Here is a 27,836-nt window from a genome sequence, read left to right on the forward strand (position 1 = left end):
GCTGGAGCCCAGCAGCCCAGCCCAGGAGAAAAACGGCTGTCCTGGGTGCCTGAGAGGTGGCGGGTGGAGTGACTGGCGGCCTCCCCAGCCAATGGGAGCGCGGGGCTGCTCAGGCCCGCCCCGCTCCTGCAGCCTCGGCGAGACGTGGGCGGGGTCCCCGGCTGCTGCAGTCGCTCGCGCCCGCGGGCGGGCGAGGCCGGCGGCCGCGCACACACTAGCAGGTGAGGGGCTCCGGGGGCTGAGACCGAGAGGTGGGGGCGCCAGGAGGACCGATCCGGGGGTGGTGCGCTGAGATCTGCTCTGGGGGACTTGGCCCCGGGTTTGCGGGGGATGTTGTGGGGCTCTCGCCAGCAGGTCCTCTACAAAGCCTGGGAGAGGGCCATGCAACTTCTTAAGACGGGAGAGGAGGGGGACAGAGGGGACAGCACTCTGGGCCTGGGGGTCTCTGGGCCGGGAGATCTCTGCCGTCTTTGGCTGCAGCTGTCCCAGGTCCTGAAGCCCAGCCCTTGAGACCTGAGCACCAAATACTGGCTGACCCCCTACTCCCATACACAAGAGAGGTGTGCAGTAAACTGCCCTGGCCCCAATTTCTCTCACACGCGTGAAGGCCCACGGCCTGCCACAACCCCATCTCCTCCACTCTCAACCTCCTATGAGGATAGAGACTGAGTAAGTAGATGACTCAGCTGAGAGCAGGAATGAGGGGTGAAGGAGAGGTTCCCACCCGCCTGGTGTGAATAGCTCCAAAAAGTCCATGGTGGTGCCTGGACTGAGCAGTTCTCTGGCCTAAGGCATGGGAGGGCAGGATGCTCAAACCAGGGGGAGGGGTGGAAATTCTGGGGGGCAGCACTCACACCCCTCCTCCAACCCCTCCCTCTCCCTGTGCAGGCCTAGTGCACACTCCAGAGCGGCAGCGGAGGTGAGGGCTCCGGTTCACTGGGAACCCAGTCCTGCCCAGAAGGCTCATGGAGCCCGGAGCACGCAGAGCCCTCCTCCCAAGGGCCAGCAGGTTCCTTCTGGACCTGTAGTCTAGCCGCCATGGCGCACGGTTTCTCGGTGGGTTTCGACCCACTGGGCCTTGGAGACCTAAGCTCTGGCTCTCTGAGCTCCCTCTCCTCCCGAGGCCACCTGGGCAGCGACACAGGCTCCGCAACGCGATACCTGCTGAGGAAGCAACAGCGGCTGCTGAATGGGCCCTCCCGCGGAATCCGAGCCTCATCTCCCATGGGCCGTGTCATCCTCATCAACTCCCCCATCGAAGGTGGGGGTGGGGCCCAGCAGAGGCCGGAGCAGAGGGTGGGGGGAGAGGACATATGGCGCTAAGTAGAAGGAGGCAGAGCCAATACAGGTGGGGGAACTCAAGAGATGGGAGCCCCAAGGATGGAGGGGGGCTTCTGGGAACCCATACCCTCTTCCTCGCCTACTTTCTTTGCTCCTTTAGGCCAGTCCTTTAGGACTCCAGGATTGCAGAGAGGGCAGAGGTGGGAAATAGGGCATAGCTACCGGGAAAGTGTGGGAATATGTGTGTGTGTGTGTGTGTGGTATGCTAGCCCCAGATGAGCTGGGCAGAGTCTGAAAAGTCCAGTCTCGGGTTCAGCCAGCGCGCTGGCCGAGGGACAGAGAGGAGCTGGAGATATCTAGTCCTGTCTACAGGAAGCCCAGGCCCAGGGAGCCCACTTCCCTGCTGTCATTCACGGCCCGCTTTGCTCATCTGCTGCTTTTGTTTTTGTTTCTATTTTTTCATAGATGCTACCTTTGTCCAAACCCATTTGCGTGTGCCTTGGGGGCACGTGCAGGACGGAGGACATCCTCCATCCACCAGCCTCTTGCGTGTCCAGTTCTGTGTTGAGCTGGGAGGAACCAGGGCCCAGCTGGGCAGACGGAATGAAAGGCTCCACATGCAAAAGGAAGGAAATGAAGATAGAGTAGCGAATGTTTAGGAGAGTGGGGAGAAAAGGAAGGTGGGGGTAAGGGAGGGAGCCCCAGGGCTGGGCCCTGAAGGAGGGGAGACCTAAGCTTATGTAGATGCTTAGTGCCACCTCATTGCACACCAGTTCTGTACCAGCCCTGGTCAGGTTCTGCAGGGAGCCTAGAGAGAAAGAAGGCTCAGTCTTCACTTTCAGAAACTTACAGTGTAGCGGGGCTTAGAGACGGCAACGGGAACAGCTGGTGAGGGGGCGGGGGTATCGCAGACAAAGGATGGACGTAGAAAGCACGAAGCATGATGGGGCGGGCACTGAGGAGACAGCCTGGCTGCAGGGACAGGTGTGAGACAACAAAGAGCAGATGAGCAAAGCAGGACCTTGAATGACAGCAGGGCAGTGGGGCTCTCTGGGCCTGGGCTTTCTGCAGAGAGGACCAGACAACTATCTCCAGCTCCCCTCCTGTCCCTCAGCCAGCAGAGCGCCCTGGCTGAATCCCAGACTGAACTTTTCAGACCCTGATCCTCCCCCTGACCCGTCTGGGCACCCCTGTTCCTCTACCCGGGCCTCTGGGGCAGGGGTGGAGCATGTAACTCAGGGATCAGGCTTTCCTCCACCAGTGGTCCAGCACACCCATCATCCACACCCTCAGCCTCACCCCAGAGTGAGCAGCAGGGCGCTGCTAAGGGCCAGCACTGTCATTCTTGTCATAGAGCAGAAGTCCCCAGAGGAGCTACAAGACATGGGGGCAGGGGACACTGCCCTGGAAGTCCCAGGATCCCCACGTGTCTGTACTGCACCATCCCTGCCCACAGGCTGCCCTTGGGGATTTCTCCCTGAGCTGCTCTGGTTTCTCTTAGATGAAACAGGTGTGTGTGTGTGTGTGTGTGTGTGTGTGTGTGTGTGTGTGTGAGAGAGAGAGAGAGAGAGAGAGAGAGAGAGAGAGAGAGAGAGGTTTAGAGTTCTGAAGTAAGCCCCAAGAAGAAATCTCACCTTCTCACAGCTTCAGTCTTCTCCCTTTTCTCCAACAAAAAGGCCTTCTCAAGGGCGCACCTCTGAGCCTTTGCTCACTCCATCCCTCATCAATGTCTTCCCTTAATTCCACCCATCTGAGTCCTCCAAGATTTCTTCCCTGACAGCTCCAGCCCCTCAGGACCCTCCTCCTCTGACTTCCCCAGCACTGATAGAGAGGCCCGCTCTGGGCTCTGGGCACATGCTGCGCATGGAGCTGTGGGGTTTCTCTCTTCAGAGGGTCAGGTAGCTCTTAGAGCCCTTACTTCCAGAATCACAGAGTGTAAGAGACAGGAGGCACCTCAGGGATCCTTCCACAGCATCCTAGACAGGGATTTACCAAGTGTTCGCATGTATGCCTCCAAAAATGAGGAACTCGCTCTCCCTCCTGGAAAACTCATTCCATGCTGACAGCTGGAAGTATTAGAAAGTTTTCCCTTGCTCAATGGGCCTCCATATAATTCCATTATGTGGGTTTTGTTCTGTCCTCTGGGTTGCACAGTCAAAAACATCTAATACCTTACACAGGATAGTTCTTCAACTATTTAAAGATGGAGCTGACATGCTCATTTCCACTGCAAGCTAAAGGGCCCAGACTCCCTCAGCTGTTCTCCATAGAATGGATTCTTAAACCTCTTTTCTATCTCTCCTACCCTCAGAATACTAATATTTTTAGGCATTTGGCTAAAATGCCTAAGCATCAGCTACACACAAACACACACACACACACACCCCTACATGATGAGAACAGTGTCTTCCCACATGGAGTCCTGTCCTGTCTACTCCCATCCCCTCCCTAGCCCACAGTCTCAAAGTCACCCAGAGGAAACTCAGAAATTGGCTGCCCCCCTCACGTAGGTCCCTGGATGCCTGTGACCAGCAACCCAGCTTTTGCAGGCCCCTAGTTGGGGAACCCAGGGGTCCACTGTGCTCAGAATGGGCATGGGAGTCATGCCTGTGTCCCCATCCCCACAGCCAACAGTGATGAGAGCGACATCATCCATGCAGTCCGGGTGGAGAAGAGTCCAGCAGGGAGGCTGGGTTTCAGCGTGCGCGGCGGCTCTGAGCATGGCCTGGGCATCTTCGTCAGCAAGGTGGAGGAGGGGAGCAGTGCAGGTGAGCAGGGTCCCCGGGGGTGAGGTCCTGGGGATGTATGTGACCCCACCTTATTGTCAGGGGTGGGAGGAAGAATCCTGGGCTTTGGAGGGCCTGATCTAATGGGGAGATGGAGCCCCTCTCAGGGCAGAGTGGACTACTGGACAGGTCCCTAGTCTAACATGGGACACACAGACCCCACCTAGGGATCCCACATCTCAGGGAAGAAGTTTCACCCCAGGGAGCCTGGTCTGATGGGGGCTCAGCCTCATGCTGGAGGCCTTCTCCCAAGTGGCCCACACCAGCCGCCCCTCTCCCCGGTGCAGAGAGGGCTGGCCTGTGTGTGGGGGACAAGATCACGGAGGTGAACGGGCTGAGCCTGGAGAGCACCACCATGGGCAGCGCCGTGAAGGTCCTGACGGGCAGCAGCCGCCTGCACATGATGGTGAGGCGCATGGGCCGTGTGCCCGGCATCAAATTCTCCAAGGAAAAGACCACGTGGTGAGAAGGCCTGCCCTGCCTGCCCCTGCACCCCTACCCAAAGCCAGGGCAGGAGAGGCTGAGGGCAAGGGCTCTGCACAGGCCTGGCTGGTGTGGCTCCTGCTTCTCCCATCCCGTGGGGATGGGTCACGGAAACCCTAAGGCCTGACCCTGAAATGAGAAAAGGCCCCGTCTCTCCCACTCCTCCACTTCCTCCCGCAGCTCTGCTATCCCAGACCCCAGCGGCCCTGCCCCCTGGCTGCTGCTGCTGCTGAGTTTAAGATAATAACAGCACCTCTTCCTCGTGGGCCTATGAGGATTAAAGAAAATTAGGATGATTTCTCAGATTTGATTAATCCTTGTCCCACTGAAGATCTTAAACCTGGGAAGTCCCCCAAAGGCAGCCCCACTTTTCCCCTGCAGTTATGGGGGCTGCTGGGAGGTGGGTGGGGGGGTGGATGGTGGCAGATGGGGGCCCAGGCTGAGGGCTCCTTGCTGCTGGCCCAGGGTGGACGTGGTGAACCGGCGGCTGGTGGTGGAGAAGTGCAGCTCCACGCGGTCAGAGAGCAGCTCAGAGGACGGGGTGCGGCGCATCGTCCACCTCTACACGACCTCCGATGACTTCTGCCTGGGCTTCAACATCCGAGGGGGCAAGGAGTTTGGCCTGGGCATCTACGTGTCCAAGTGAGGAGTGGGCAGGGAATGAAATGGGTAGGGTAGGGAATGGGGCTTGGGGTTTGACCTGGGCTGGGGCCTGGGGATGGGTTAGCAAGGGAGGCCTGGCCAACTACAAGTTCAAATGAGGGCTTAGGTCAGGGGTGGGATCGGCAGAGGGGGGCCAGGTCACCAGGAGGAGGGTCAAGGAGTTTGACTGGGGCATCCCTGTATCCAAGTGAAGAGGGTTTGGATTGCGGTGAGGGAGGGCAGGCCTGGGGGCTTACCGGACTGCTGCCTGTCTGACCCTAGAGTGGATCATGGAGGGCTGGCCGAGGAGAACGGTATCAAGGTGGGAGACCAGGTCCTGGCGGCCAACGGTGTCAGGTTCGATGACATCAGCCACAGCCAGGCCGTGGAGGTGCTGAAGGGCCAAACGCACATCATGTTGACCATCAAGGTGGGCAGAGCTGTGGGAGTCAGGGAGAGGCCAGACAGTAGGGAAGACTTCCTAGAGCACTCTCGTTCTAAATTATGCCCATTGCTCACAACTGGACTTTTTCACAGCCGCATGAGAGGTAGGGCAGGCATTGTCCTCATTTTGCAGAAGAAAGAAGGCTCAGAAAGGCAAAGTAACTGAGGAGCCCCAGGCAATTCCCCGGGGTGGTCAGTAGCATGGCCTGTTCCTGCTCCCCAGGTGTCTAGGGCAGTGCCCCTTTGTATGAGTGGGGGAGGCCTAGGAGTAAAAGGAAAGAAAATGTCCCGCTCAGAAAGGTGGCGGTGGCTGTGGCTTTGGGTAGGACTAGGTGGTGGGCTTCCTCAGGGTTCAGGGCAGGAAGGGCTGGGCTGTACAGAGGTTGGGTTTCAGGGGACGTGGCTGGATGCATTATTCATGTGGGTCTCACACTTGCCTGAGGATCAGGTCCTTCTCACTCTGGCTCCTGGAGGATGTGATGCCTCACTAAGCCGAGTGCCTCGTCCTGGCCCCTGCTCCACCCTTCTCCCTTCTCCAAGCCTCTCACCCATTTCACCATCCTGCGCCTCCTCCACCATTCCCCGCCCCCCCCACCCCACCCCCGCCTTCGTTCCCCACCCCTCCCACATTCCACTTCTCCTTTCCGTCCCAAACGCTCCTCCTTACTCCCACTCAGCCCCTCATTCATTCATTCATCCATCCATCCATCCGTCCATCCATTCAATATTTTTCAGTACCTACTATAGGGTGGCCAGTAGGCAAGGTCCTGAAGCTACAACAACCAACAAGACAAGGTCTTTGCTATTGGCAGAGACAGATAAATAAACTAGATACATGCAGCATGTAACAAGTGCTACAGGAAATTCACAGCGAGGGCGGAGGTGATTTAGGAAGACACTTTTAGTCGGGGGATGTCAGAGCGGGCCTCTCTGAGGAGGTGCCACCTGAAGAGGGGGAAGGAGCTGGCCACCTGATGAGCTGAAGGAAGAGAATCCAATCAGAAGGAGCAGCACGTGCAAAGGCCCTGGAGTATGGAGAAACTTGGCATGCGCAGAAATAAAGTGGCTTGTGTGGCTACAGCATGATGGAGAGCAAGAGGGTTGAGAAGTTTACTCCTGTGCCATCACGCCTCATTGTTTCTCTCCCTTCTGACCCCGTCCCGATGCCCTCCTCTGCCCACCCTGCCCGCCCCAGGAGACTGGCCGGTACCCTGCCTACAAGGAGATGGTTTCTGAGTACTGTTGGCTGGACCGACGTAAGTGGCTCAGGCCTGGAAGGTTGAAGGGAAAGGGCAGCGCCCGAGGTGGGGCCAGAATATCTGAGGACTAAATGGGCAGGGGGACCAGGATCTTACTGGGATTTCCACACTGCCCAGTGCCGTTTGGGGGCCCTCCTCCGAGAAGGTGCAGGTCCTGTTTCAGGCTCTCCTAGGATCTGGAGTCCCAAGGGTGTGGGTGGAGGAGAAGTGACTTCCTCAAGGTCTCATCCTACTGGCAGGATGCTGAGCAGCCGGGAGCCCAGACCCTGAGCTTCCAACCTTGGCTGCTACCGGGTCCTCCTCAAACCCCCCAAGCCCAGGGGAGTCTCCAAACCTGGCAGGGCCCTGAAGCAACCTGCCGGTCCCCCGAAATGCCCCTGCCTTCCCTATGCCCGCAGTGAGCAACGGGGTGCTGCAGCAGCTGTCCCAGGCCTCCGAGAGCAGCTCCAGCGTCTCCTCATACGCCTCCAGCGCCCCCTACAGCTCGGCTGAGGGCTCCAGCTCCCTGCCCTCTGACCGCATGGATGTCTGCCTGGGGCCGGAGGAGCCGAGCAGCCGAGGCCCAGGCTGGGGGCGAGCAGACACAGCCATGCAGACGGACCCCGATGTGGGGGGCCGCCTGGAGACCTGGTGCAGCGTGCGGCCCACAGTCATCCTCAGGGACACAGCCATCCGCTCCGACGGACCCTCAGCCGCCCGCCGCGTTGACTCTGCTCTCTCTGAGTCCCCCAAGACTGCTCTGCTGCTGGCCCTCAGCCGACCCCGGCCCCCCATTACACGCTCCCAGAGCCACCTGACCTTGTGGGGTACGTGGGGGATGGGTGGCTGCTGCTCTCTTTAAAGCCCCCGTTCCAAGACCTCCCTTAGACCCCATCCTGGGCCCCAAACCCCTCTTTGCCCCAAGTCTTGACCCAGCCTCAGCCCCAGAATACACTCAGACCCAGACCCAGACCCAGCTCCAGTCCCTCTGAGCCCCAATAGAGCCCTAACAAGCCCCTCCAGCCTGGAGTGCCCAGACCTGTACACACACACACACACACACACACACACACACACACACACTCCAGTCCTCATGGCTTCCTCACATAGCTGTAGCTGTGGGTAAAGGAGGGGTGAAAAATTCCGCCCCTGGCCCTCCCCCCATCCCCACCTCCCCACATGGCTGCAGACCCTGTCTGTCCCCCTACTCTCCCTTCTCTCTGCCCCTCCCCACACCCCGGCCCCTGGTCCTTCCCTTCTGCCCGCCCCTCCAGCCTCCCGGGTGCTCCCTCGTGTCTGCAGAAGAGAAGAAGCAGCGGAAGAAGGAGAAGTCGGGGTCCTCTGGGGAGAAGGGGGCCCTGCAACGCTCCAAGACACTGATGAACCTCTTCTTCAAGGGAGGGCGGCAGGGGCGGCTGGGGGACGGGCGCAGAGAGGCCTGGACACTGGAGAGAGGGAGCCCGGCCAAGCCCCGTCCTCGCCTGGACATGGAGAAAGGTAAGTGCCGGGCTGGTCAGACAGGGAGGAAAGGTCACCTTGGCATCCAGCCCCACTCTGCCTCTCACTTGCCGTGAGTCTCCACTGCACCCTGTGGGCCCCGGCTTCCTCAGGAGTAAAACTGAAGTAATAATACCTATATCTTCAGGAAGAGTGAGGAATACGTGAGTTAGTGTATGTTCGTCACTTAGGACATTATCTGCCACACAGGTGCCCAGAAAATGTAGTGGTCGTTCTTATACGACCTCGTCTGCCCATTTTACAGAAGGGAAAACTGATAGAGTCACGGCACAGGAGCAAGCGGAGGAGCCGGTTCTGAGGGGAGGGAAGGGCACTCTTTTCCTAGAATATTTGGCATCACCTCCCCTGGCCAGAGCTCCACAGGCCCTACCCGCTTCTAGAACCATCCCTGAGCACGGCCGTTTCTAGATCAGGGCCCCGTGGCAGGGCCGAGGCAGGCTGCACTCACGTCAGGGGCCTCCGAAGTGTCCTCACGGAGGGCCTCTCATCTCCCACGTGAGGCTCAGAGACTGGACCAAGAGTGGGATGGCTTGACTGTTGAGGTTGCCTGTGACAGAAACTCTACTCACAGTAGCTTTAAAAAGCACCTCTTGGCTCAACTACCGATTTAAGCTGGACCTAAAGATGGAACAGTCTCCTCGGACATCTGCCCCTCTCGTCTTTGGTTCCCTCCCCCTGGATTGGCTTATTGTCTGAGGGCTTTGGCCACTCGAGCTAAGATGGCTGCTTAGCAACACAAAGGAAAGAGAGCTTCTCAGAGTCTCCAGGAAAGCCTCAGGCTCTCACTGGTCCCGCTGGGACCACACGCCCTCACATCACTGTGATGTGGGAGAGAGACGCTTTCTCAACTCCCCTGGGGAACATGCACTGAGGATGGGGTCCCTGGGTGAAATCGAAGTGTGGTCCAGAGGGGAGAGTGGATGTTGGCCAGGCAAAAACCACTAGAGGATGAGGAGCTGGGCCCTGCGCCCCCCCCCCCCCCCCCCGGGGGTCTCAAGGTGACAGTCCCATGGGAGAGACAATCCCTTCAAATAAGGGCAGGCCAGCCCCCCTTCCTCAACTCATCTCTCTCTCCACAGCCCCCAGGGCCCTGCTCTCTCCTGGTTCTCCTCCCACCTCTCAGGCCACTCTTCTCTCTCCTTCCAAGGCTGTCCCTTTTCTCTTTGGCCCCTGAAGGTAAGTGCGCCCCCAAACTCTGTCCCTGGGGTTCTTGCCTCCATCCATTTGCTTCCAAATGAATCTCCATAGCAGAGCTCAGACTGTATCCTCTCCTGATCCAAAACCTTCACTGACTCACCACTGCCTGTAAACAAAGTTCTTGGCCTGAGCATGGCCTTCAAGACCCTCATGGCCTCCCCATCCCACCGCCTTCAGCCTGAACTCTCCATACCAACCAGTGATCCATCCAGTCCTGAACCCCCAACCCCCATTTTCAGATTGGGGACAGGGCCTGCTGCTGAGCCTTTTTCTTCTTAGCAGGGGGAGTGGGGCCTGTGCAGAAGTTTGTCACCTGGAGGCTGAGACGTGGTAAGTCATGCATCTCTTTACCAAAAGATTTACAGCAGAGCTGCTGATGGGGTGGGGTGCATGTTGGGGGCAGCTAAGGGTCTTTGGGATAAGCTCAGTTGAGATCAAGCATGAGGGACCAGGCGGATAGGGAGGTACATATTGGGGGCAGCTAAAAGAACTGGACTAGGAAAGATAGGGTTGCAGACAGATACTGCGGAACATTTTTAGGAACCTGGAGTTTGAGTTGGGATTCCCAAATACTGATTTGGGGGATATGAGGAAGCCTGTGAGAACTCCAATGGGAACCAGGCTAGTAGGACAGTGTATGTTCAGGGAATCCAAGGGCCGCTGGGCCAGGACTCCATTAAGGAACAGGCTGGTAGAGGGGTCTGTGTTGGGGGGCAGAGGGGCCTGGGGTAGAGCGCCATTGGCGGGCAGATCACCATGGGAGACTATGTTGGGAAGCATGGCTGGGACTCCATCAGGGGCACCTGGGCCTCTCAGCCAGAAGGTCCTGGGGTTTGACCCCCATTTAGGGAAGCCCCTACCTCCTCTCCTGATGGCTCCAGGCTCCTTCATCATATCCCTTTGCTCCTGCCCTGCAGACCGGGAGCGGGGCCGGGCCCTGCTCTCTGCCAGGTCCGGGAGCCCCTCCAGCCAGCTGCCCAATGTGGATGAGCAGGTGCAGGCCTGGGAGAGCCGTCGGCCCCTTATTCAGGACCTGGCCCGGCGGCTGCTGACAGACGATGAGGTGCTGGCCGTCACCCGCCACTGCTCCCGGGTGAGCCTCCAGCCGGCCCCCAGCCCCAGCACATGGCCACTCAGTCACCCAGGCCCTCATTCATTCAGGCTACTGCCTGCTGGCCAGTATCTGGGCTCAGCACTGTGAGGCCAGTGGTCATTAGAAGTGGCAGTCACCCCTGCCTGTCACATGCACACACCGGCACACATACTGAGCTCACAACCAGAAAGGGGAGCTGGACACTAAACACCCATAGTGACAACTCATGTGAAGTGCTGTGAAGGAAAATGACATGATAAAGGAAGCCAAGAGCACCAATTAGATGTGGCCTTGGAGGGCCTCTCTGAGGAGGTGACATTCAAGCTGGGGAGAGAAGGAGTCAGGCAGGTGATGAATCAGGGTACAGGAGTCCCCGCAGTCACCTGCCTCCGTTCTCTAAACCCCAGCCCATTCCCATGCCTCCTTCTGCTCCTGGGTCAGCCACCAGGCCCGGCACAGGTAAGTAATCCCGTGTCCCTTCCCCCACCTCACAGCCCAAACCTCTCAACACCTGCACTGCTGTTCTCTGTTCCCCTCCACCTCAAACAGACCAGAGGGTCCAGAGTGGTGTAGAGGTTAGAGGCGAGGGATCTTTGTAGCCTGAATGTTGGTGAGACTACAGAAGGGGCATGTCACCCCTCTGGGAGGATTGGAAGGCCCTCCCCAGGATTTAGGCTTCCCGCTGCCTCAAGATCCTTCAGGTTTCTGCGGTGGGTTCCTTGTGATGAATCTGGGAACTCGAGCCCGTGCCCAAGGGCTGCCTGAGGAGTTCCAGGAAATCGTTTGTGGATCCCCCCACACCATCACCTGGGCCAGGGTGGGGCTGTGTTGTATGTCTGGGTGATGTGTGCATTTGTCTGTCTGTGGAGTACCTGGCTGTGTGTTGACTTAGCTGTACGATTGTATCTGTGTGAGTGTGCATGTGTCTAGCTAAGGCATGTGTCACCTGGAGACTGAGGCGTGGTAATTCATGCGTCCCCTTACCAAGCCTGGTTTACAGCAGGGCCCCCTGTGGCTGGGTGCATGTTGGGGGCAGCTAATGGCCTTGGCAAAACTCAAATGTCATGCTAAGTGGGGCTGGCTGTTGAACCAGGATCTGTAAGCATGCAGTTCTGGGCTGTGGCCACTAGGTGGGCCTCTGTTCCTTTATTCCAGTGGTTCTCAACCTTCCTAATGCCGCGACCCTTGAATACAGTTCCTCATGTTGTGGTGACTCCCAACCATAAAATTATTTTCGTTGCTACTTCATAACTGTAATTTTGCTACTGTTATGAATCGTCATGTAAATATCTGATATGCAGGATGTATTTTCATTGTTACAAATTGAACATAATTAAAGCATAGTGATTAATCACAAAAACAATATGTAATTATATGTGTTTTCCGATGGTCTTAGGCGACCCCTGGGAAAGGGTCGTTCGACCCCCAAAGGGATCGCGACCCACAGGTTGAGAACCGCTGCTTTATTCGCTCCTTTTCCCTAATCCCTGGCTTCTCTGTCCCCACCCCAACTAGGATGCCTCTCACTGTGTCCCCACAGCACCTGCAGAGCTCCAAATACTACCCAAACCTGACCCAAGCCCTACCCACACCAAGAGATGGGACGCTATGGGGTGGCCTGAGAGATGAGTAAAGCTCCCCGAGTGATTTTGATGTGTGTCCCTGAACCCCTTCTCTCTCCCCCTCTTAGCCACCTCCTCACAGCCTCCAGGCCAGGCATTGTAAACCACCTTGCTGATCACTTACATTCCCCAAGCCCCTGGTAACCTCTTTGACAGAATGGAGTGCAAGTTCCTTGTTCTCACCTGATTTAACTCCCCAACCCACTAAGCCCAGCTTTCCCATAGCCACCGCATCATCCCTGGTTCCCACAGGGCTTGGTACAGGTAATGAATTGCACAGCTCCAGAGGCACTACTCACACTGTGGTCACAACCTGCGCGGCCTACGTGGAGGGCCTTTATGTAACTCGCGATCAGGTTAAACTTCTACCTACCCATTGGTCTACATCGCCTTTGGAGCACTTTTCTCCCAACACTCATGCTGATCCCTGAATTTATTCTTAAGAGTCGGTGTAAATGCCACCGCTTCCATGAAGCCCACTCTGACCTTCCCACCCTCCTCCGAGACTCCCTCTGTGAATGGTTTGTAGTTCACTGGGGCATGTGGTTCATTCTGCCCCTCAATCCGACTACACTGAGTTCCTGAAGATCTGGAGCAGGATTTTTATTATTGTGCCCCGACTGCCACCCTCCGGTACACAGCCTGGCACGTAGTGGGTGCTGAATGCAGGTGTGCGAACTTGAAGCTTGTGCACATCTGTGACTATCTGGGGTATATTATCCATATGTGTATGCGTAAGTCCCTATAACTTTGTGTGTGGTTTAGAGCCACACACATCGTTTATCTTTTATTTATTTCCGGATATGTATGAATGTCTCGCTCTGACCACCAGGGCATGCTGTTTCTCTGTGTCTATGCCCATACAGGATGCTCTGTGTTTGTGTCCCTGAATCAGTACGTGTCTCCCTTTCACCACCAGGGAGCGGTATGTGTTCGTTAGGGTGGCTGCCAGTGTTCAGTTTGCCAGTTTGTCTGCGTTGGTGGGTGTGGTCGGTGACATCCGGGCAGTGCCAGGCCGAAGGGCCTCCTCCATCCTGAGTACTGACTGGAGAGGCTTTCGGTAGGGCCACCCCGTCCCCAAGGTCCTTATTCCAGCCCTGGACAAAGGCTAATTTGTAGCTCTGTGTGCAGACAAATGATGGGCCAGCCAAGCCCACAGCCTAGTGTTTGGCTCCAATTCCTTCCTTCTGCTTGGAAGAAGGAGGTGGGGAGGAGAGTCTACTCACTGCACATCCTTTTCCCGCACAGTGTAGGCCGGAGCCAGACGTCTCGGGTTTCAGTCCCTCTTCGTACTTCCTCATCTGTGTGGCGCTGGCAAAGCCCTTTTCTCTGAGCCTCAGTTTCTTCACCTGCAAACCAGGAATCAATAATGTCATCTCTCAGGGTGGGCGGTGGCTAAATGAGAGACGTGTAAAAGGCTTGGAAGAGTGCCTGCGCCATAGCTGTCATCGCTGTTACAAGTCTGTTATTGTTGTTGCAGGCTTTCACCTAGTCACCAAGATAAGACATCCTGTGGACAGCCCAGGGATGGGGAGAGCCCTTCCTAACATGGAGGGCCCCCCGACATGCCCAGCCATCGCCCCTGGCCCAGCTGGGGCAGTCCCTGCTGCTCTCTGACCTGGGTGCCTGTCTCCGCAGTACGTGCACGAGGGCGGCGTGGAGGACCTGGTGAGGCCCCTGCTGGCCATCCTGGACAAGCCCGCAAAGCTGCTGCTGCTGCGGGACATCAGGTGGGGAGGGTTGTAGGAAGTAATTCGGGCAGGAGGGGGGCTCCTGATACCTCCCCCCAACCATCCCAGGGCCAAAGCCCCCACCCCCGGCACCTTCAGAACTGGACCCTTGCCCACCCCCGTCTCTTCCTCTCCCAGGAGTGTGGTGGCCCCCACGGACCTGGGCCGCTTCGACAGCATGGTGATGCCTGTGGAGCTGGAGGCGTTTGAGGCCCTCAAGAGCCGGGCAGGTCAGCAGCTGGGGGGCAGGACTTGTGGATCCTGAACCCCAGGTGGGGAGGGGGGTGGCATATCCCAACGGAAAGGGGGAAGAGCCCTTTCAGCTGTGTCCATCGGGGAGCCTGTCAGCCCATCCCTGCCGCTGACCTCTTCTCTCCAACCAGTACGGCCTCCTGCCCTGCGACCAGCCCGGCAAGACACACCACCCAAGCGTCACCTCATCACCCCTGTGCCTGGTCAGTCAGAGTCCCAGGGCCGGGGAGGGGGCACACCCAGGGGGACCGGGGAAGGAGGACAGGCCTTCTTTCGTCCCCGCCCCCAGGGACTGTGGGTGTTGTGGTTTCAGAGGTGTGTGGGGCTCCTGAAGGATAGCCCTCATCCACCAGAACCGTTTCTGCCACATCCGCTCACCACTATGATTTACCTAATAATTGGTTTTAAACCCACTCACTTTTTATTTTTTGAATATTTTTTTAATTGATTTTTTTACAGAGAGGAAGGGAGAGGGATAGAGAGTTAGAAACATCGATGAGAGAGAAACATCGATCAGCTGCCTCCTGCACACTCCCCACTGGGGATGTGCCCGCAACCAAGGTACATGCCCTTGACCGGAATCGAACCCGGGACCCTTGAGTCCACAGGCCAACGCTCTATCCACTGAGCCAAACCGGTCAGGGCACCCACTCACTTTTTAGATCATTCTGTGCAATAACCTCCCAGAAATGACTAGTTTGGTGTGTGTCATATTTTTTCTTAGACACATTAAAAAACCCTGTAACTATTATAATAGAAAGTATTAAAGTGCTCTTACAATGGAACACGGGCAGTGCCTGTAGGTCCTGAGCAAACCCAGGCCTCATCTTCTAGGCCTTAGAAAGGCACGGACTGGGGTCTGGCAAGGTGGTCTGGGCTGATGAGGGGGCAGCCTGACCTTGGCCATCTTCCCCAGACAGCCGTGGAGGCTTCTACCTGCTGCCTGCGAATGGCTTCTCTGAGGAGGAAGATGATGGGGAGCTGAGGGAGCGGCTGGGGGACCTCCGGGTCTCCCTGGGTACCTCTGCCTCCTGCCACCCTCATAAAGGGATCCCCCCTCTCCAAGACGTGCCAGTAGATGCCTTCGCCCCACGCCGAGGCACCTGCACACCCCCTCCCCAGCCACCCCCCGTTGCTCCCCGGCCCCCGAGACCTAACTGGCTGCTGACAGAGCCCCTGACCCAAGAAGGCCCTCGCCAGAGCCAGAGCCAGAGCCAGAGTCAGAGCCAGAGCCAGGGCCCGGCCCAGAGCCGCAGCCGCAGCCGCAGCCGCAGCCGGGGTCGAGGCAAGTCCCCTGGACGCAGGCGGTCCCCATCCCCAGCGCCTATCCTCACCCCCAGCATGGCCAACGGGCGCTACCACAAGCCTCGGAAGGCCAGGCCCCCGCTGCCACGACCTATAGATGGGCAGGTAGCCGGGGCGAGAGGCAGTCAAGGGTCCAGCGAGAATGGACCTGGCAGGACAGCTGAGCAGGCAGCCGCGAAGGCCCCCAGCGGGGAGCTGAGGACAGTCACGCTGTCCAAGATGAAACAGTCGTTGGGTGAGTCCGGGTGGGGATGGGCCTGGCAGGGGCTCTTGGGTTTGGGTAAGGTTGGTGGGTTTGGTTTGGGGATGTGACTAGGGGCCTGGGCCTAGGAAAAGAATCTGGGTATTGGGGCATAGTTGGGGGAATCTATAGATTTGGGGGCTTTGAGATCTAGAGGATTTGGGAGTTGAGGATTGAATAGTAACAGAATTGGAGTTTGGGGATGGGGTCCTGGGCCTATCCTGGGAGCTCTGGGTTGTAGGGGGATGGCACACTTTTATCCTGTGTTTGTCATTCTCTTTAGGCATCAGCATCTCAGGGGGTATCGAGTCCAAGGTGCAGCCCATGGTGAAGATAGAAAAGATCTTCCCTGGGGGGGCCGCCTTCCTCAGTGGGGCCCTGCAGGTGGGTGAAGCCAACCCGGCCCACTCCCTCAGCCCGGAGCTGATTCTGGCCTCTGGCCGGGGCAGGCTGGGTCATGCGCATCTGCCAGCCAGGCATGTTCAGACCAGGTCGTGGGAGGAGAGGGGTCAGTATGAGCTGGCCAAGGAAAAAATCTGTCCCCTCATGCCAGCCTGGGCCTGAGGGCGGCCCATCCTGTTCCACCCCTTGCCCCAAGGGACAAAGGGCCATTGTCTGCGCCCCACCCAGCCCCCAACAGCTCCAGGCACAAAAGTGCCATTGTCCACCCCCTCCACGCAGAAGGAGAGTGTCCTAGCTGGCGGAGGTGGAGGTTGGATGCTGGAGTAGGGGGTGACCTGATGAGCAGGGCGGTGGTCCCCCACTCCCATCCTAGGCTGGCTTCGAGCTGGTGGCAGTGGATGGAGAGAGCCTGGAGCAGGTGACCCACCAGCGCGCAGTGGATACCATCCGCCGGGCGTATCGAAACAAGGCTCGGGAGCCCATGGAGCTCGTGGTCAGGGTCCCCTGGCCCGACCTGCCACCCTTGCCCTCTGACTCATCAGCACCCAGCGATCAGCTCCTTCCTCCGGACCATTCCCCTGCCCGCTGACCCCTGGATGGTACGCCCGTTGGCTGCCAGAACTTCACAGGGCCCTTCCCAACAATATCCAGACCTCTGCCACTGACGCCACAACCCCAGCCCAGTCCCCTCTACAACCTTCCAGACTCTAGATTCTAACCCAGCTCTCCCCAGCGATCTCATGACTCTTCCCACTGACCTCAGACCCTCCCACTGACCCCGGAATCCTCCTGCTCTCCCAGACCTCGCCTACTGACCTTCTGACTCAGGAACCTCCCAGTCCTCTTGCCTTGCCTACTCCCAGAGCTCCACGCTGGCGGCTCAGATGTCCCTGCTTTCTTCCCTCCCCCAAGGCTCTGCCCTTTCCAGACAAACTTGGTGTCAAGGACAAGGTGCTACTGGGCAGCCTGTGTCACCTACTCGCTGCTCCTAACCTCCCAAGACAGGAAGGTCGAGAAGCCCAAGGTCTGGAACTTGGGATCAGAGGGTACTTTCTCATGATGCCCCTTTGATTCTCCCAAGCACTGGGGGACATGGACCCTCCGAGATAGCCCTCAAGCAGTCACTGCATCCACCTCCCAGCCCCAAGCAGTGTTCTATGCAAGGAACAGGATGAAGTCTTTTCTCATTTCTCAAACTCAGAGAGACCATTTCCTGTTGTGGTCCACGAGCTGTAGACTTTCTACTGGATTTGTCCTTTCCCCATCTCCCTTTCTCCCCCAAAGACCTCCATGAGGGGTAGGGGAATAGCCAGCAAATAAAAGAGGGGCTGGGGGAGGGTCAAACAAGTTCCCATAATCTTTATCCAACACACTCACCTTTTTTTAAAAATCAAAAAAATTTTTAATTTTTTTCTTTGGGTTTGTACAAGAAATTTACAGTGTGAAAAATATACAAGTGAAAACGAGGCCATACACCAGGGTGTAGGGAGGGGCAACTTGGTCACAAACACAAATAAACAAGACATTTCTGAGTTCTTCCTTTGGTCTGACTATAGCCCCCTCACCACAGTTGAGAGGCTGCAGAGCTGGAAGCTGGGGACCAGACCCCAGTCCCAGCCCTGTCCCCCAACATGGGCAGGGTAGGGCAGGCACATCTGGAGCAGCTGGCGCTGTCTGGCTCTCTCTGGCTTTGGAGTGTGGAGACGAGGGAGCTCCTTCCTCTCCCCAGCCCCCTGGCTGGTTGAGCTGGTGAGCGTTTGGGGTTGGCAGAGTGGCACTGGCAACAGGTGGGGAGTGAAACAGGCGGAGTGAGCAGGAGCCTCTGGGTGATAGTGAACACAGGGACCTCCAAGGGGTCCGATCCAAGTCATAGGGCAGCCTGGGGTCTTGGCAGAGGCCCAGCGGCCTGGATCCCAGGGGACGAGTGGCTCTGGGGCCCTCAGTGGACCTGAGGCAGCGGTTCCCTTTCAGCAGAGCTCCCTGCGGAGCTGGGACCCCAAGGGCCCTAGATTTCAGTGGCAGTGATCTCCTCCAGGCAGATGCAGGGGGCTGGCTCCGCCAGGCCCAGGTCGGCGAGCTCCCGGGCCTCCAGCTCCAGGCTGAGCTGCTGCAGCTCCTGCTCCAGCTGCCGGTTCCGCCGGTACATCTGGATGTAGTTGTGCTGCAGCTGCTTCTGATAGCGGATCACCTGCTCCTTCTCTGCCTGCCAGGCCAGCCGTTCCCCCTCGAAGCTGTCCCTCTGCTCCTCGCCTCGCCGCCGCTCCTGCTGTAGTTCGGCCCGCAGCCGCTCCACCTGGGCCCGCAGGCTGCCCCCAACCCCGGCTGCCACACGCTGTGCCTTGGCCTCATCACTCTCTGCCAGGAGGAATGGGTCAGCAGTGGCAGGTGGCACAGGGGGTTCCCGGAGCCCAGCCGCCTCGGTGTCCAACTGCCCAGCTTTCTCCCGAAGCCGCTCAGCCTCCTGGCGGTGCCGCTGCAGCTCCTGGGAACAGGCCTCCAGCTCCAGGTCTCGTGCTCGGGCTGCCTCCTGGAGACCCCGCACCCAGCCCTCACTGACCCGCAGGGCTGCCCGTGCCTCCCGCAGGGCCACCCGCAGGGCCACCAGCTCACTGCCCTTCTGCACCAGCTCTGCCTGAGACTCCTTCAGTTGTTGCTTCAGCAGGGAGATCTCGCCCGACTTCTGGCACACCTGGTGGTGGGAGGCAGGCAGGAAGGATGGTGAGAAGGGTCCTCCCGGGGGTCAGGCCCTGACAGCATGCTGGACATTCTGGAGAGGAGGTTTGATCCTTATACCCATTTTACAGATGAAGACACTGAGGCAAGCCTAGCGACATGGTCAAGGTCATACAGTTAGTCAGCGGCTAAATTGGATACAGACCCAGATTTTTTTCCTTCAAAGTATTTACAGGACCCACCTCATAGGCTGTTAATGAAGATTAGATGATAACTGTCTACGTAACATGCTTTGAATAGTGCCTGGTGCATAGCAAGCACTGCATTCTTATTATTGGCTGGAAGGCACTAGACCAGGCTAATGAGGAGGCCAAACATGGAGACACAAGGAGGCCCCCTCCCAGAAAGGGAGGTCGGAAGGGGATCCTCATCTCACAGAGGTGAGGAAGGGGAGGTCCTCTAGGGGTGGCAGGCTGCTGGGGTGTTCCTGGGCCCCTCTTTCTCCGGGTTGTTCCTGCAGGACCCTGCTCCTGTCCCTCCTGGTCTGACCCACCTCCCACTTGGTCTCCTCGAGCCGGGGCCCGAGCTCCCGCTGCTCCCGCTCGAAGGTAGCGCAGCGCCGCTCTAGCTGTTCCCGTTCCTGCAGCAGCTGCGCAAAGTCATCCTGCAGCTGCCGCTTCTCCTGCTGCAGCTGGAACACCTGCAGCTGCAGCAGCTGCTGAGCTCGCTGGGCCCGCTGCGCCTGGGCCGCCCCGTCCTCTCGCTGGGCCTCGCGCTCCCGCTGCCAGTGCCGCTGCCGATCCTCATACACCTGTGGGCGAGAAGGCACGCCTGGGTCCTGGCAGCTCCCCCAAACTTCGAGCCCTAGCTGCCCCCAATCACTGACTGCTCTGGTGGCCTACTGGGGCTTTAGGCGGCTAGATTACACTGAACAATGGTAATAATATGACCACAGTGACAAGTACTTTTATGGTAATAGAAACAGCAATAATAGCAGCAAGCACTTAAGTAGCACTTCCTAAGTGCCGGGCATTATTCTAAACACTTACACCCTTTGCCTTACTCATAACTCAGAGAATAAAAATACCCTCATTCATAGATGAGGAAACTGAGGCTTAGTACTCATAGGTAAATGGCAGTGCTGGGTTTGAATCCTCACCACTCTACAGTTCGGCCAGACAACTGGGTGGGAATGGGGTCACAACTGCCCACCACTTGCCCCCACCCTGAAACCAACGGAAATGCTCCCTGGATTCCCAGCACCTCTGCACGTCCTGCCACGCCACCCCCATGATCACCACGGACACCTGGCACATGGTCACCTCACTCTCCTCCAGACTGTCCCGCAGCTGCTGCAGCTCTGCTTCACGGTCACGGAGCTTCCCTTCCAGGGCACAGTGCAGCAGGGCCTCGTCCGAAGGGGGCGGAGGGGGTGGGGGCGGTGGTGGGGAGCGCTCCCCACAGGAGCTGCTGTCAGGGGAGGCCCGGGGACCGCTGCCCAAGAGGCCTCCAGCCACGCGGCCCCCCAGGGAGCCTGTGCTCTTGCTTGAGGAAGATCGGCCGCTGTCCGAGTGGGAGGGCCCAGTAGGGGCTCCTCGGGCTGGCCCTGGCAGTACGCCCCGCCCAGGGCCATGGGAGGGCAGGTGCCCGCCTGGGGAGTTGGTGGCCGGCTCGGCACCCCCAGTGCTGTAAGTGGGTAGGCTGGACAGTGAGTTTCGGCCGGAGTCGGACAGCGTCCCTGATGGGCAGCCGCTGGCCCAGCCACTCAGTGCCAAAGGTTTGTCAGCAGCTGAGGAGGAGGAGGAAGAGGAGGAGGAGGCAGCGCCCCCAAACAGCTGTGTTAGGCTGCCCTGGCTCCCAGACAGTCCGGTGGCCCGAGGACCCAGGAAGCTGGGGAGAGACGGCGCCCCTCGAGGTTTGGGCAGGACTGGCTTGAAGGCTGTTGGGCGGATCAGGATTTTCTCCATGTTCTGAAATGAGGTGCCATGAGACACTGGGGATGAGCTACTCAATCTTTCAAAGCCCTTGTCACACTTCCTGTCTTCCCATCTGGGGTCCCCCATCCCCATACATTAATAACTGCTACCACTGAGAGCCTCCCGCGTGTCAGCTTTATGTCAAGTAATTTAAAAGGTTCATCTCTAGTCATTACAGAAGCCACACGAGTAAAATATGATCACTATCCCCATATTACAGGTGAGAAAATGGAGGCTGAGCAGAGTTAAAGGTTTGCTCAAAGTCAAACACACTGCTGTTGAATAACAGCAATTTCAAATAGCTAACATTTATTGAGTCCATAGTATATGCCAGGCACTAGGCTAAGCACTTTACATATATTATTTCATTTTCACAACAAACTCATTACAGCTGACCTATCACCTCCATGTCACATATATGGAAACAGGCTCAGGACAGTTAAATGACTTCCTTGAGGTAATATAACCAGAATGAGGCAGAGCTGGGATTAGCACTCAGGTCTGGTGAATCAGGAGCCCACACTGTTACACAGACCTCCAAATTCCTCTAGCTTCTCCAGGGGGCTCCTGATTCCACCCAGGCCCTAAAGGAAGGCTGGTCCTCACCTTCTCCAGCTTTCCGGAGACAGGAATGAGCTTTGGTGGGGGGCCGCGGAGGTGGGCATTGCGTGCCCGCTGCTCCCGGGCATCCTCGATGTCACTGCTGGGGGTGGAGGGTGACTCTGTCCGGAAGTCCTCGTTAATGTAGGTGAAGGTGGTGCCAGGAACGGTCTTCCTGGGGGGCACAGCTGGGCACAGTGGCTCCTGTGCATCACAGCCACCCCGCAGCAGTCCATCCTGCTGGCGGAAGAAGGTGGGCCCAGGGGGGCCGTGGTGGCGGGAAGGAGCTGGCCCCCCAGGGCAGGGCCGGCCTGAGATGAGGCTGCTCACACTGCCCATGGCTGGAGCTTGTGGGGTCGTGGTGGCCTCAGGAGCGGGCTCCAGTGGCACCGGCAGAGTCTGCACAATGGCCATGGCGGCAGAACCTCTGGCCTGGCCGTGGGCCTCCAGGGGAACCTGCAAGCAGGGCAGTGGTGTCAGAGTCCCTCCACCTTGAGCCCCCTCCCTATGAAAGGTTCCAAGTGCCTCTCCTGACCCCCGATCTCAGGTCGAACAGCCCCCTGATATCAATAATGTTAGCTACTGCCCCCAAAGTTCCCCCTCCGAGCACTGGCATGAACCTTGGTTCTCCCTGCACCCCAGACCACGGCCCAGGGCAGAGGACTGAGTCTACTGAGCAGGGATGATGAGGGGAGGGGAGGCCTAGTGGCTCTGCAGGGCCCAGCCCCAAACTGCATCCCCCACAGAGGCCAGGACTCAAGTTAGGAAGGCGGTTGGGCGGATCAAGTCCCCTGGGACAGGTGGCCTCATTAGAGGGCAGTTTGGGCAGAAGTAACCTCAGGGACCAAGTCAGCAACTCAGATGGTAATTAGGGAACAAAGAGCCAAGGCCAGGCAGTGCCCAGCCTCCCCCAGCTGGGCCTCAGTTTCTCCCAGACACAGAGGCGGCAAGGGTGAAGCTGGCCAAACAAGAAACTCAGAGCTCTTAGGGAGCCCACAGGTGCCCTCTGGGGTCTCCTGATTCCATGCAGGTTCATGCTTGTTGCCATGACAACTTCTAGCCTCACCATACCCAATCAGCTGGGCCTACAGGAATCTACACAGGCCTGCTGCCAGCTTCTATGAAACCTTCCAGCTTTAGGTGGTCCCCAGAGTGATCCCAAAGGGATGAGGGTAGAAGCCCTACCATCACCTCTGGCAGCTGCTTCAAGATCTCACTTCCCCGGAGCCCAGGGAAGAGGGCTCCACCTCCCAGGCCCTCCTCCTTCCTGGAAGGGGACAGCGAGTCTCCACCCGGAACTCCCTCCATCCTGAGGCGAGGACGAAGACCAGGACTCAGGCATCTGCTGAAGTCATCATGCAGAGCGGGGGCCAAGAGGTGGACAGAACTGCGTAGGAGCAGGAGCGTGTGCTTTTATTGGTGTGTGTGTGGGGGGGGGGGCTGGATGCACAGCACGAAAACCAGCACTGTGTCTATGAAAAGGTGTGTGAGAGCGTCATGAATGAGTGTATGGGCATAGATACGGGCAGGTAGACACATTCATATATACATGAGTATGTGTGAATTCCTATGGGTGTATTTTATAAGAGTGAGTATGTGTATAAGGAGGGGGGCCACTCTTAGAAAGTACGTGAAAGTTACAAATGCATACATACTAAGTGAATGTGTGGCATATGCGTGTGACTACCTGAGAGAATATGTTTGGACAAATGTCCACTCATATAAACCTGAGTTTATATGTAAACTCACATTATTTTACACAAGTGTGTGCACAGGAAAGTGAATGTGTGTAAGTGTGTACAAAGGAGTGTGCGTGTGAATAGGAGCATGTGTGAGAGACGGTGGGGGCCTGGGTGGCACAGAGGCAGGGCCAACCGGGTGAGTGGGAGTTGATTTTTGCCCCTCACTGGAATGTGGGAGAGAGATTATCTGACTCCTCTGCCTGATCTGCTCCCCATCTTTCTTGTGTTCCATTAAGTCCACCCCCACCTCCCTACTCAAGTCAAAGACCCTGAGACCCTGGAAGATGTCCAGACTAAGGCAGGAGGAGCTGGGAGCTGGGGTGGGGGTGAGCACTGTCTACCACACAAGTGCCAGCCCTGAGCAAAGTGAGTGGACTACCCCCTCCTCTGCCCTGCCCCAGGCGGCTCCAGAGCAGCAGACAACAGCGGGGAAGGGGCTTCTTAGGGGGCTGGCACCTCTGCCTGCATTTCCCCACTTCAGTGAGCACCGAGAAAGTGGAAACAGAGGGGAGGAGACTCAGAGACAGGGACCCAAAAGACCAGAGACAAAGACTCAGAGGCCCCAGGGTGTCAGGTAGACAAGGAGACAGACAGACTCAGTGAGGCCAGGGCCCCTGAACCCCACGGAGCCAGGGGCCCCTAAATCCAGAAGAGACATAAAGTTAGGCCCTGCGAACCAGACACCCACGGAGCCAGAGCTGGAGCCGGAGCCAGAGCCAGAGCCAGAGCCAGAGCCAGGCGTCTGGAAAGCCAGGCCCAGCCAGCCAGGCTCCCGCTCTTGGAGCCTCCGAGAGAAGGAGGGGCAAGGAGAGGCTCCATTTTGAGAAACGCGTCTCCGGCTGTGGAATGGGAACCCCCACTCTCCCCAGCACTCCTGGGGTGACCCCTCTGGCACAGCAGCCCACCTGAGTGGGCTGGGGGGAGCCGAGGGCAGCGTTCGGCCACGGCCCTGGGGAGGTCTAGCCAGGGTCTGAAGGCCCCACGGACCCGCTCTGGGGTGGAGAGTTGGGGAAAGTCTCCCCGCACCGAATCCCCAGGAGCAGTCAAGTGGGAACGCGCCTGGGATCACCAGTTCCCATTCTGCAACAGGAAGCCGGGAGCCCCCATTCCACCCTCCAGAGCCCCCCCACCCCGCCTCCGCTTCCATAAAGTGGGGGCCGCTGTGGAATGCCCCCTTCCCACTGGCCCTCCGCCACGCAGAAGTTGGGGGCGCCCCCAGATCGCCACCCCGCCCCGGCCCCCCTCACCTCCACCGCTCTGCTCCATGCTCAGCCCCGGGCCGCCCCCCGCGCTCCTCCGGCGAGCCGCCCGGCTTCAGCCCGCGCGCGGCCACTCGCAGCCGCCGGGCCCAACCCGCCCCGCCTCCACGGCGCCCCCTGCGGGGCAGCCCCCGCCCGACCGGAGGGGGCGGTGCGGCGCGGGGGAGGGGTCCCAGGGGCGTCCCCGCCCCCGGGGCGCGGCCACGCGCTAGCACCGCGCGTCACGCGTGTCCGGACGCACGCGGGGGCTGCGAAGCCGAGCTCCCTCTCCCCCGGGCCGGGTGGCGGTGCATCTGAGGGCTCGATCGGCTTAAGACCCGGCGGCGGCGGCTCACCCTCTACCTCAACCCCGACCGCGGGGCCAGCGGCAGCTGGTCATTGTTCAAGCACAAAGGGCCCGGAGCCGCGGCGGCCGCCCTGCCCCCTCCGCTCCTCCAGTAGAAGCGTCCCCCTCGCACCCCCTTCCCCCCAGACACACTCTCCGACCTCAGAGGCCAGAGGGGGAGGCTGAGGGTCCGCTGCCGCCCACTCTCTACAGCGGCCGGGGCCCCGCGCCCCAGCGCGAGCCGGGGAGCGAGGCTCGGTGGGTGCCTGCCCCACCCCCAGCGGCCAGGAGGCGGCACACTTGGCTTTGCGGAGGCGGCGCCACCTGGTGGCAGGTTCGGAAAACACAGCCAGTAATCCCGCCCCTGGACCTCGGCGTGGCCCCTAGCCGACTCCACCGCACTGGACCCTCTCCAGCCTTCCCTCAGAGTCATCTGCTAGGTCCTAGCAGCTAGGAGAAAGGTCATTGCTCGCAGAGGTAGCCCCTGGCCCTTCAACAATCACTGGGGTAATCACGGGTCCAAACCCACACCAGCCTCACAACATTCCACGGTCTTGTCGGGGTCACCGATATTCTCAACTTCTGGCAAAGAACAAACACAACCTTCCCCACCTTCGGTTTCACACAGCCACAAATCAGAGCCCATTCATCTCCTGGTGCCAAGTTCCGACTTTCCATAATCTTTCAGGCCGACTCACACAGACTCGGTCGGAGTCACACGGCTACTTGTGCACGGGCTTGCACAACTCGCAGTCCTTGCACCCAGTCACAATCTTAAACGCACTTCCTCTCCTAAGCATCTTTCACACACTGACGGTCTTATTCACAGTCGCAACTTCTTACAGGCACACGTTTCTCAAACATTCTTACGCACATACTTTCCTGTAGGGGTCTCTGTGACCTAGGCAGGTCAGCTGATGCCAGCATCCCTGGGCAAGGACAGCCTCCTGCCCCCAAACCCCCATCCACCACCACCGCCAGGGCCAGGCCTGCCAGAGCTCCTCTGCCCCAGGAAGGAGCATCTTGCCCCCACCCTCCCCTTCCAGGCCACAGACCTGGCCGACGCTCAGCTCTATTTTTAGCTCTATGGAAAGGGTTGTTTTTCTTTCTTTTTCCCTGGAAAGGGAAACATAGCCCAGCCACCCTCGGGCTCACCCCAGATCCTCAGCCTCACAAGAACAGACGGGGGCCCCTCTCTCCAGTGGAGACCCCCTCCTCTGGTCTTGCCCAGATCCCTGCCTCCTGGGGCACCCGGAGCCGCCTCCCCTTTCTGGCAGCAGGCCCAGAAGTTCCAGCCGCAGCTGGGCTCAGCGTGTGCGTAGGGGTGGGGGGTGGGGCAAGGAGGGAGGCTGGTGGCCTCTGCCCCCTCCCTCATGTTCGCGGAGGACTCGTCCTCCCCCTCCCTGAGGGGCATAGGACCACTCCAGTACTGAGGGGAGGATTATGCTCCCGCATTCTCTGGGGGGGCGGGGACTCCCACTCTTGCGTGCGTGGGTTTTCTGCTCCTACCTTGGGGGGAGGAGCTCCCAGTTCTGCAAGGAGGGGTCTTAGTAGGAAGGGAACCGACGGGTGTTCAGCCAGCTGCTACCCAGGCTGGAGGTATGGGACGGGGAAAGGGGGGCAGGTTGCTGTCCTCTGCCGTCAAGAATAGTGCCCTCTCCCCGCCCCCCCCTACCTTCAGGGATGAGTGCACCACGAATGTGTTCGCGAGAAGGAGGGCAGGAGCCCAGGTAACCCCACCCCAGTCCGTCTCCCGTTCTCCTGCGCTACCCCGACTCCAGGGGGCGTTGTGCTCCCGTTTCTGGAGGAGGGTTTATCACCTCTCTAGGCGGAGAATGGAATAAAGTCCCCGCAAGGGACCCGAAAACTCGCCCTGGACTGGGGAGGGCCGTCCTCGCCCGGTTGCGGGGGTGGGGGGAAGCACAGCCCACTTGTCCGTAACGTGATCACGTGCTCGGTGCCTGTTTACGTCTTAGTCTTCACCTGCAGGCCCCGGGGCAGTAGGAGCCGTGTGAGGTGTCCCACCTGGCCCACCCCGTTCCGTGACCGGTCGGCCCTTTTCGCCCACCCCCGTCAATTGTCAATTACGCGACAGCAGAGGTCCCTGTCCGCTGGGGTCCGCGCGGGCCCGCGACGCTGCTCCAAGGACTGCAAGAGCAACCCACGGGGCGCGTCCTTTCCTGAGTGCACGTGTGTTCGTGCGTCCCAAGTGCGTGCATGGGTCTGAGTGCACGCGTGCGTGGGTTTCCGTGTCGGTTTCCTGTTCAGACACTTCGCCTGCGCCCTGGCGTGGGGAACCCCCCTCCTCATCCCAACCCCCAGCTTCGCCAGACGGGAAAGTTTCCTCTGGTGCCGGGATGTGTGGGAGGCGCGAGTTCCTACGCCCCTGCGGCCCCACCACTCACCCGATGCCACCTGCGTCGCCGCTCCAGCTCCTGCCCGGCTCCGGGTCCGGCTCCAGCGCGGGCACCTTCTCGCCGCAGATCCGCCGGCTCTCAAGCCCGCTCCGGGCTCCGGGCGCCCGCCAGGTCCGGCCTGGTGGAGCGGGGCGGGGCCGCTGAGGCCGCGCCCCCGACCCAAGGAAGGGAGTGGTCTGCCCCGCACCCCCTCAACAGCCGACCCAGAACCCAGCCCCGCAGTAGCTCGGAGGTGGCCCGAGGCTGCCCTCTGGCTTCACAACTTACTGGGTTGATTTGGCTTTAGACCTGGGGACGGGGCGAGTAGCACGTGATTGAGAGCTAAGCTACCTACTTGGCCGTCCTAACCAAGCTGGCTGTAGGGCTTTCCTGCCGCCAATCCCTGCTCTGTCAAACCTGGTCCGCTCTCGGCCCACTCCCCAGACACGGGAAAATCCCTGGGAAGCAGACAAAGAAGGCTCGGGTTACACCAAGACAGACCCGCCTCTCCTCCCCCTCACAGCTTGGGTTGGGGTTGCCTAAGCAGAACCAGCACCTAGCTCGCCCTTGGAGTAGGTGTCTGCCCAGGTGAGCAAGCTGCCAGTTCTGGTTCCTTACAGAGCATAGCCTG

General features: G+C 58.9%; 2 protein-coding genes across 9 annotated transcripts; one reads left to right on the top strand and one right to left on the bottom strand.

The window, feature by feature from the left end:
* The first annotated feature begins 86 nt into the window (after positions 1-86).
* PDZD7 (PDZ domain containing 7) lies at positions 87-17,619 on the top strand. Of its 2 annotated transcripts, XM_036336276.1 has the most exons (17): positions 87-221; positions 889-1,261; positions 3,909-4,049; positions 4,355-4,529; positions 5,016-5,192; positions 5,475-5,622; positions 6,832-6,892; positions 7,294-7,701; positions 8,177-8,371; positions 9,869-9,919; positions 10,507-10,682; positions 13,943-14,034; positions 14,173-14,264; positions 14,418-14,489; positions 15,203-15,826; positions 16,116-16,216; positions 16,608-17,619. In XM_036336276.1, exons 2-17 carry the CDS (start codon positions 1,039-1,041, stop codon positions 16,821-16,823), a joined length of 2,952 nt encoding a protein of 983 aa, XP_036192169.1. In that variant the 5' UTR covers positions 87-221; positions 889-1,038; the 3' UTR covers positions 16,824-17,619. The 2 variants fall into 2 exon arrangements, 1 of the variants encoding a protein (XP_036192169.1); XR_004972149.1 differs by lacking the exons at positions 13,943-14,034; positions 14,173-14,264; positions 14,418-14,489; ... (1 more) ...; positions 16,116-16,216; positions 16,608-17,619 and adding an exon at positions 9,472-9,568 and having other exon boundaries at positions 10,507-10,592.
* Positions 17,613-27,696, bottom strand: LZTS2 (leucine zipper tumor suppressor 2). Of its 7 annotated transcripts, none has more exons than XM_036336279.1 (5): positions 27,215-27,696; positions 21,490-21,939; positions 20,230-20,877; positions 19,461-19,718; positions 17,613-18,923 (listed from the first exon to the last, which is right to left on the bottom strand). In XM_036336279.1, the coding sequence occupies exons 2-5, from the start codon at positions 21,895-21,897 to the stop codon at positions 18,240-18,242; spliced, it is 1,998 nt and encodes a 665-aa protein (XP_036192172.1). In that variant the 5' UTR covers positions 21,898-21,939; positions 27,215-27,696; the 3' UTR covers positions 17,613-18,239. The 7 variants fall into 7 exon arrangements, with proteins under 7 accessions (XP_036192172.1, XP_036192174.1, XP_036192173.1 ...); XM_036336281.1 differs by lacking the exon at positions 27,215-27,696 and adding an exon at positions 26,485-26,866; XM_036336280.1 differs by lacking the exon at positions 27,215-27,696 and adding an exon at positions 26,319-26,453.
* Between the last annotated feature and the right edge of the window lie 140 nt (positions 27,697-27,836).

Source organism: Myotis myotis, unplaced genomic scaffold, assembly GCF_014108235.1.
Source record: "Myotis myotis isolate mMyoMyo1 unplaced genomic scaffold, mMyoMyo1.p scaffold_m19_p_15, whole genome shotgun sequence".
NCBI lineage: Eukaryota > Metazoa > Chordata > Mammalia > Chiroptera > Vespertilionidae > Myotis > Myotis myotis.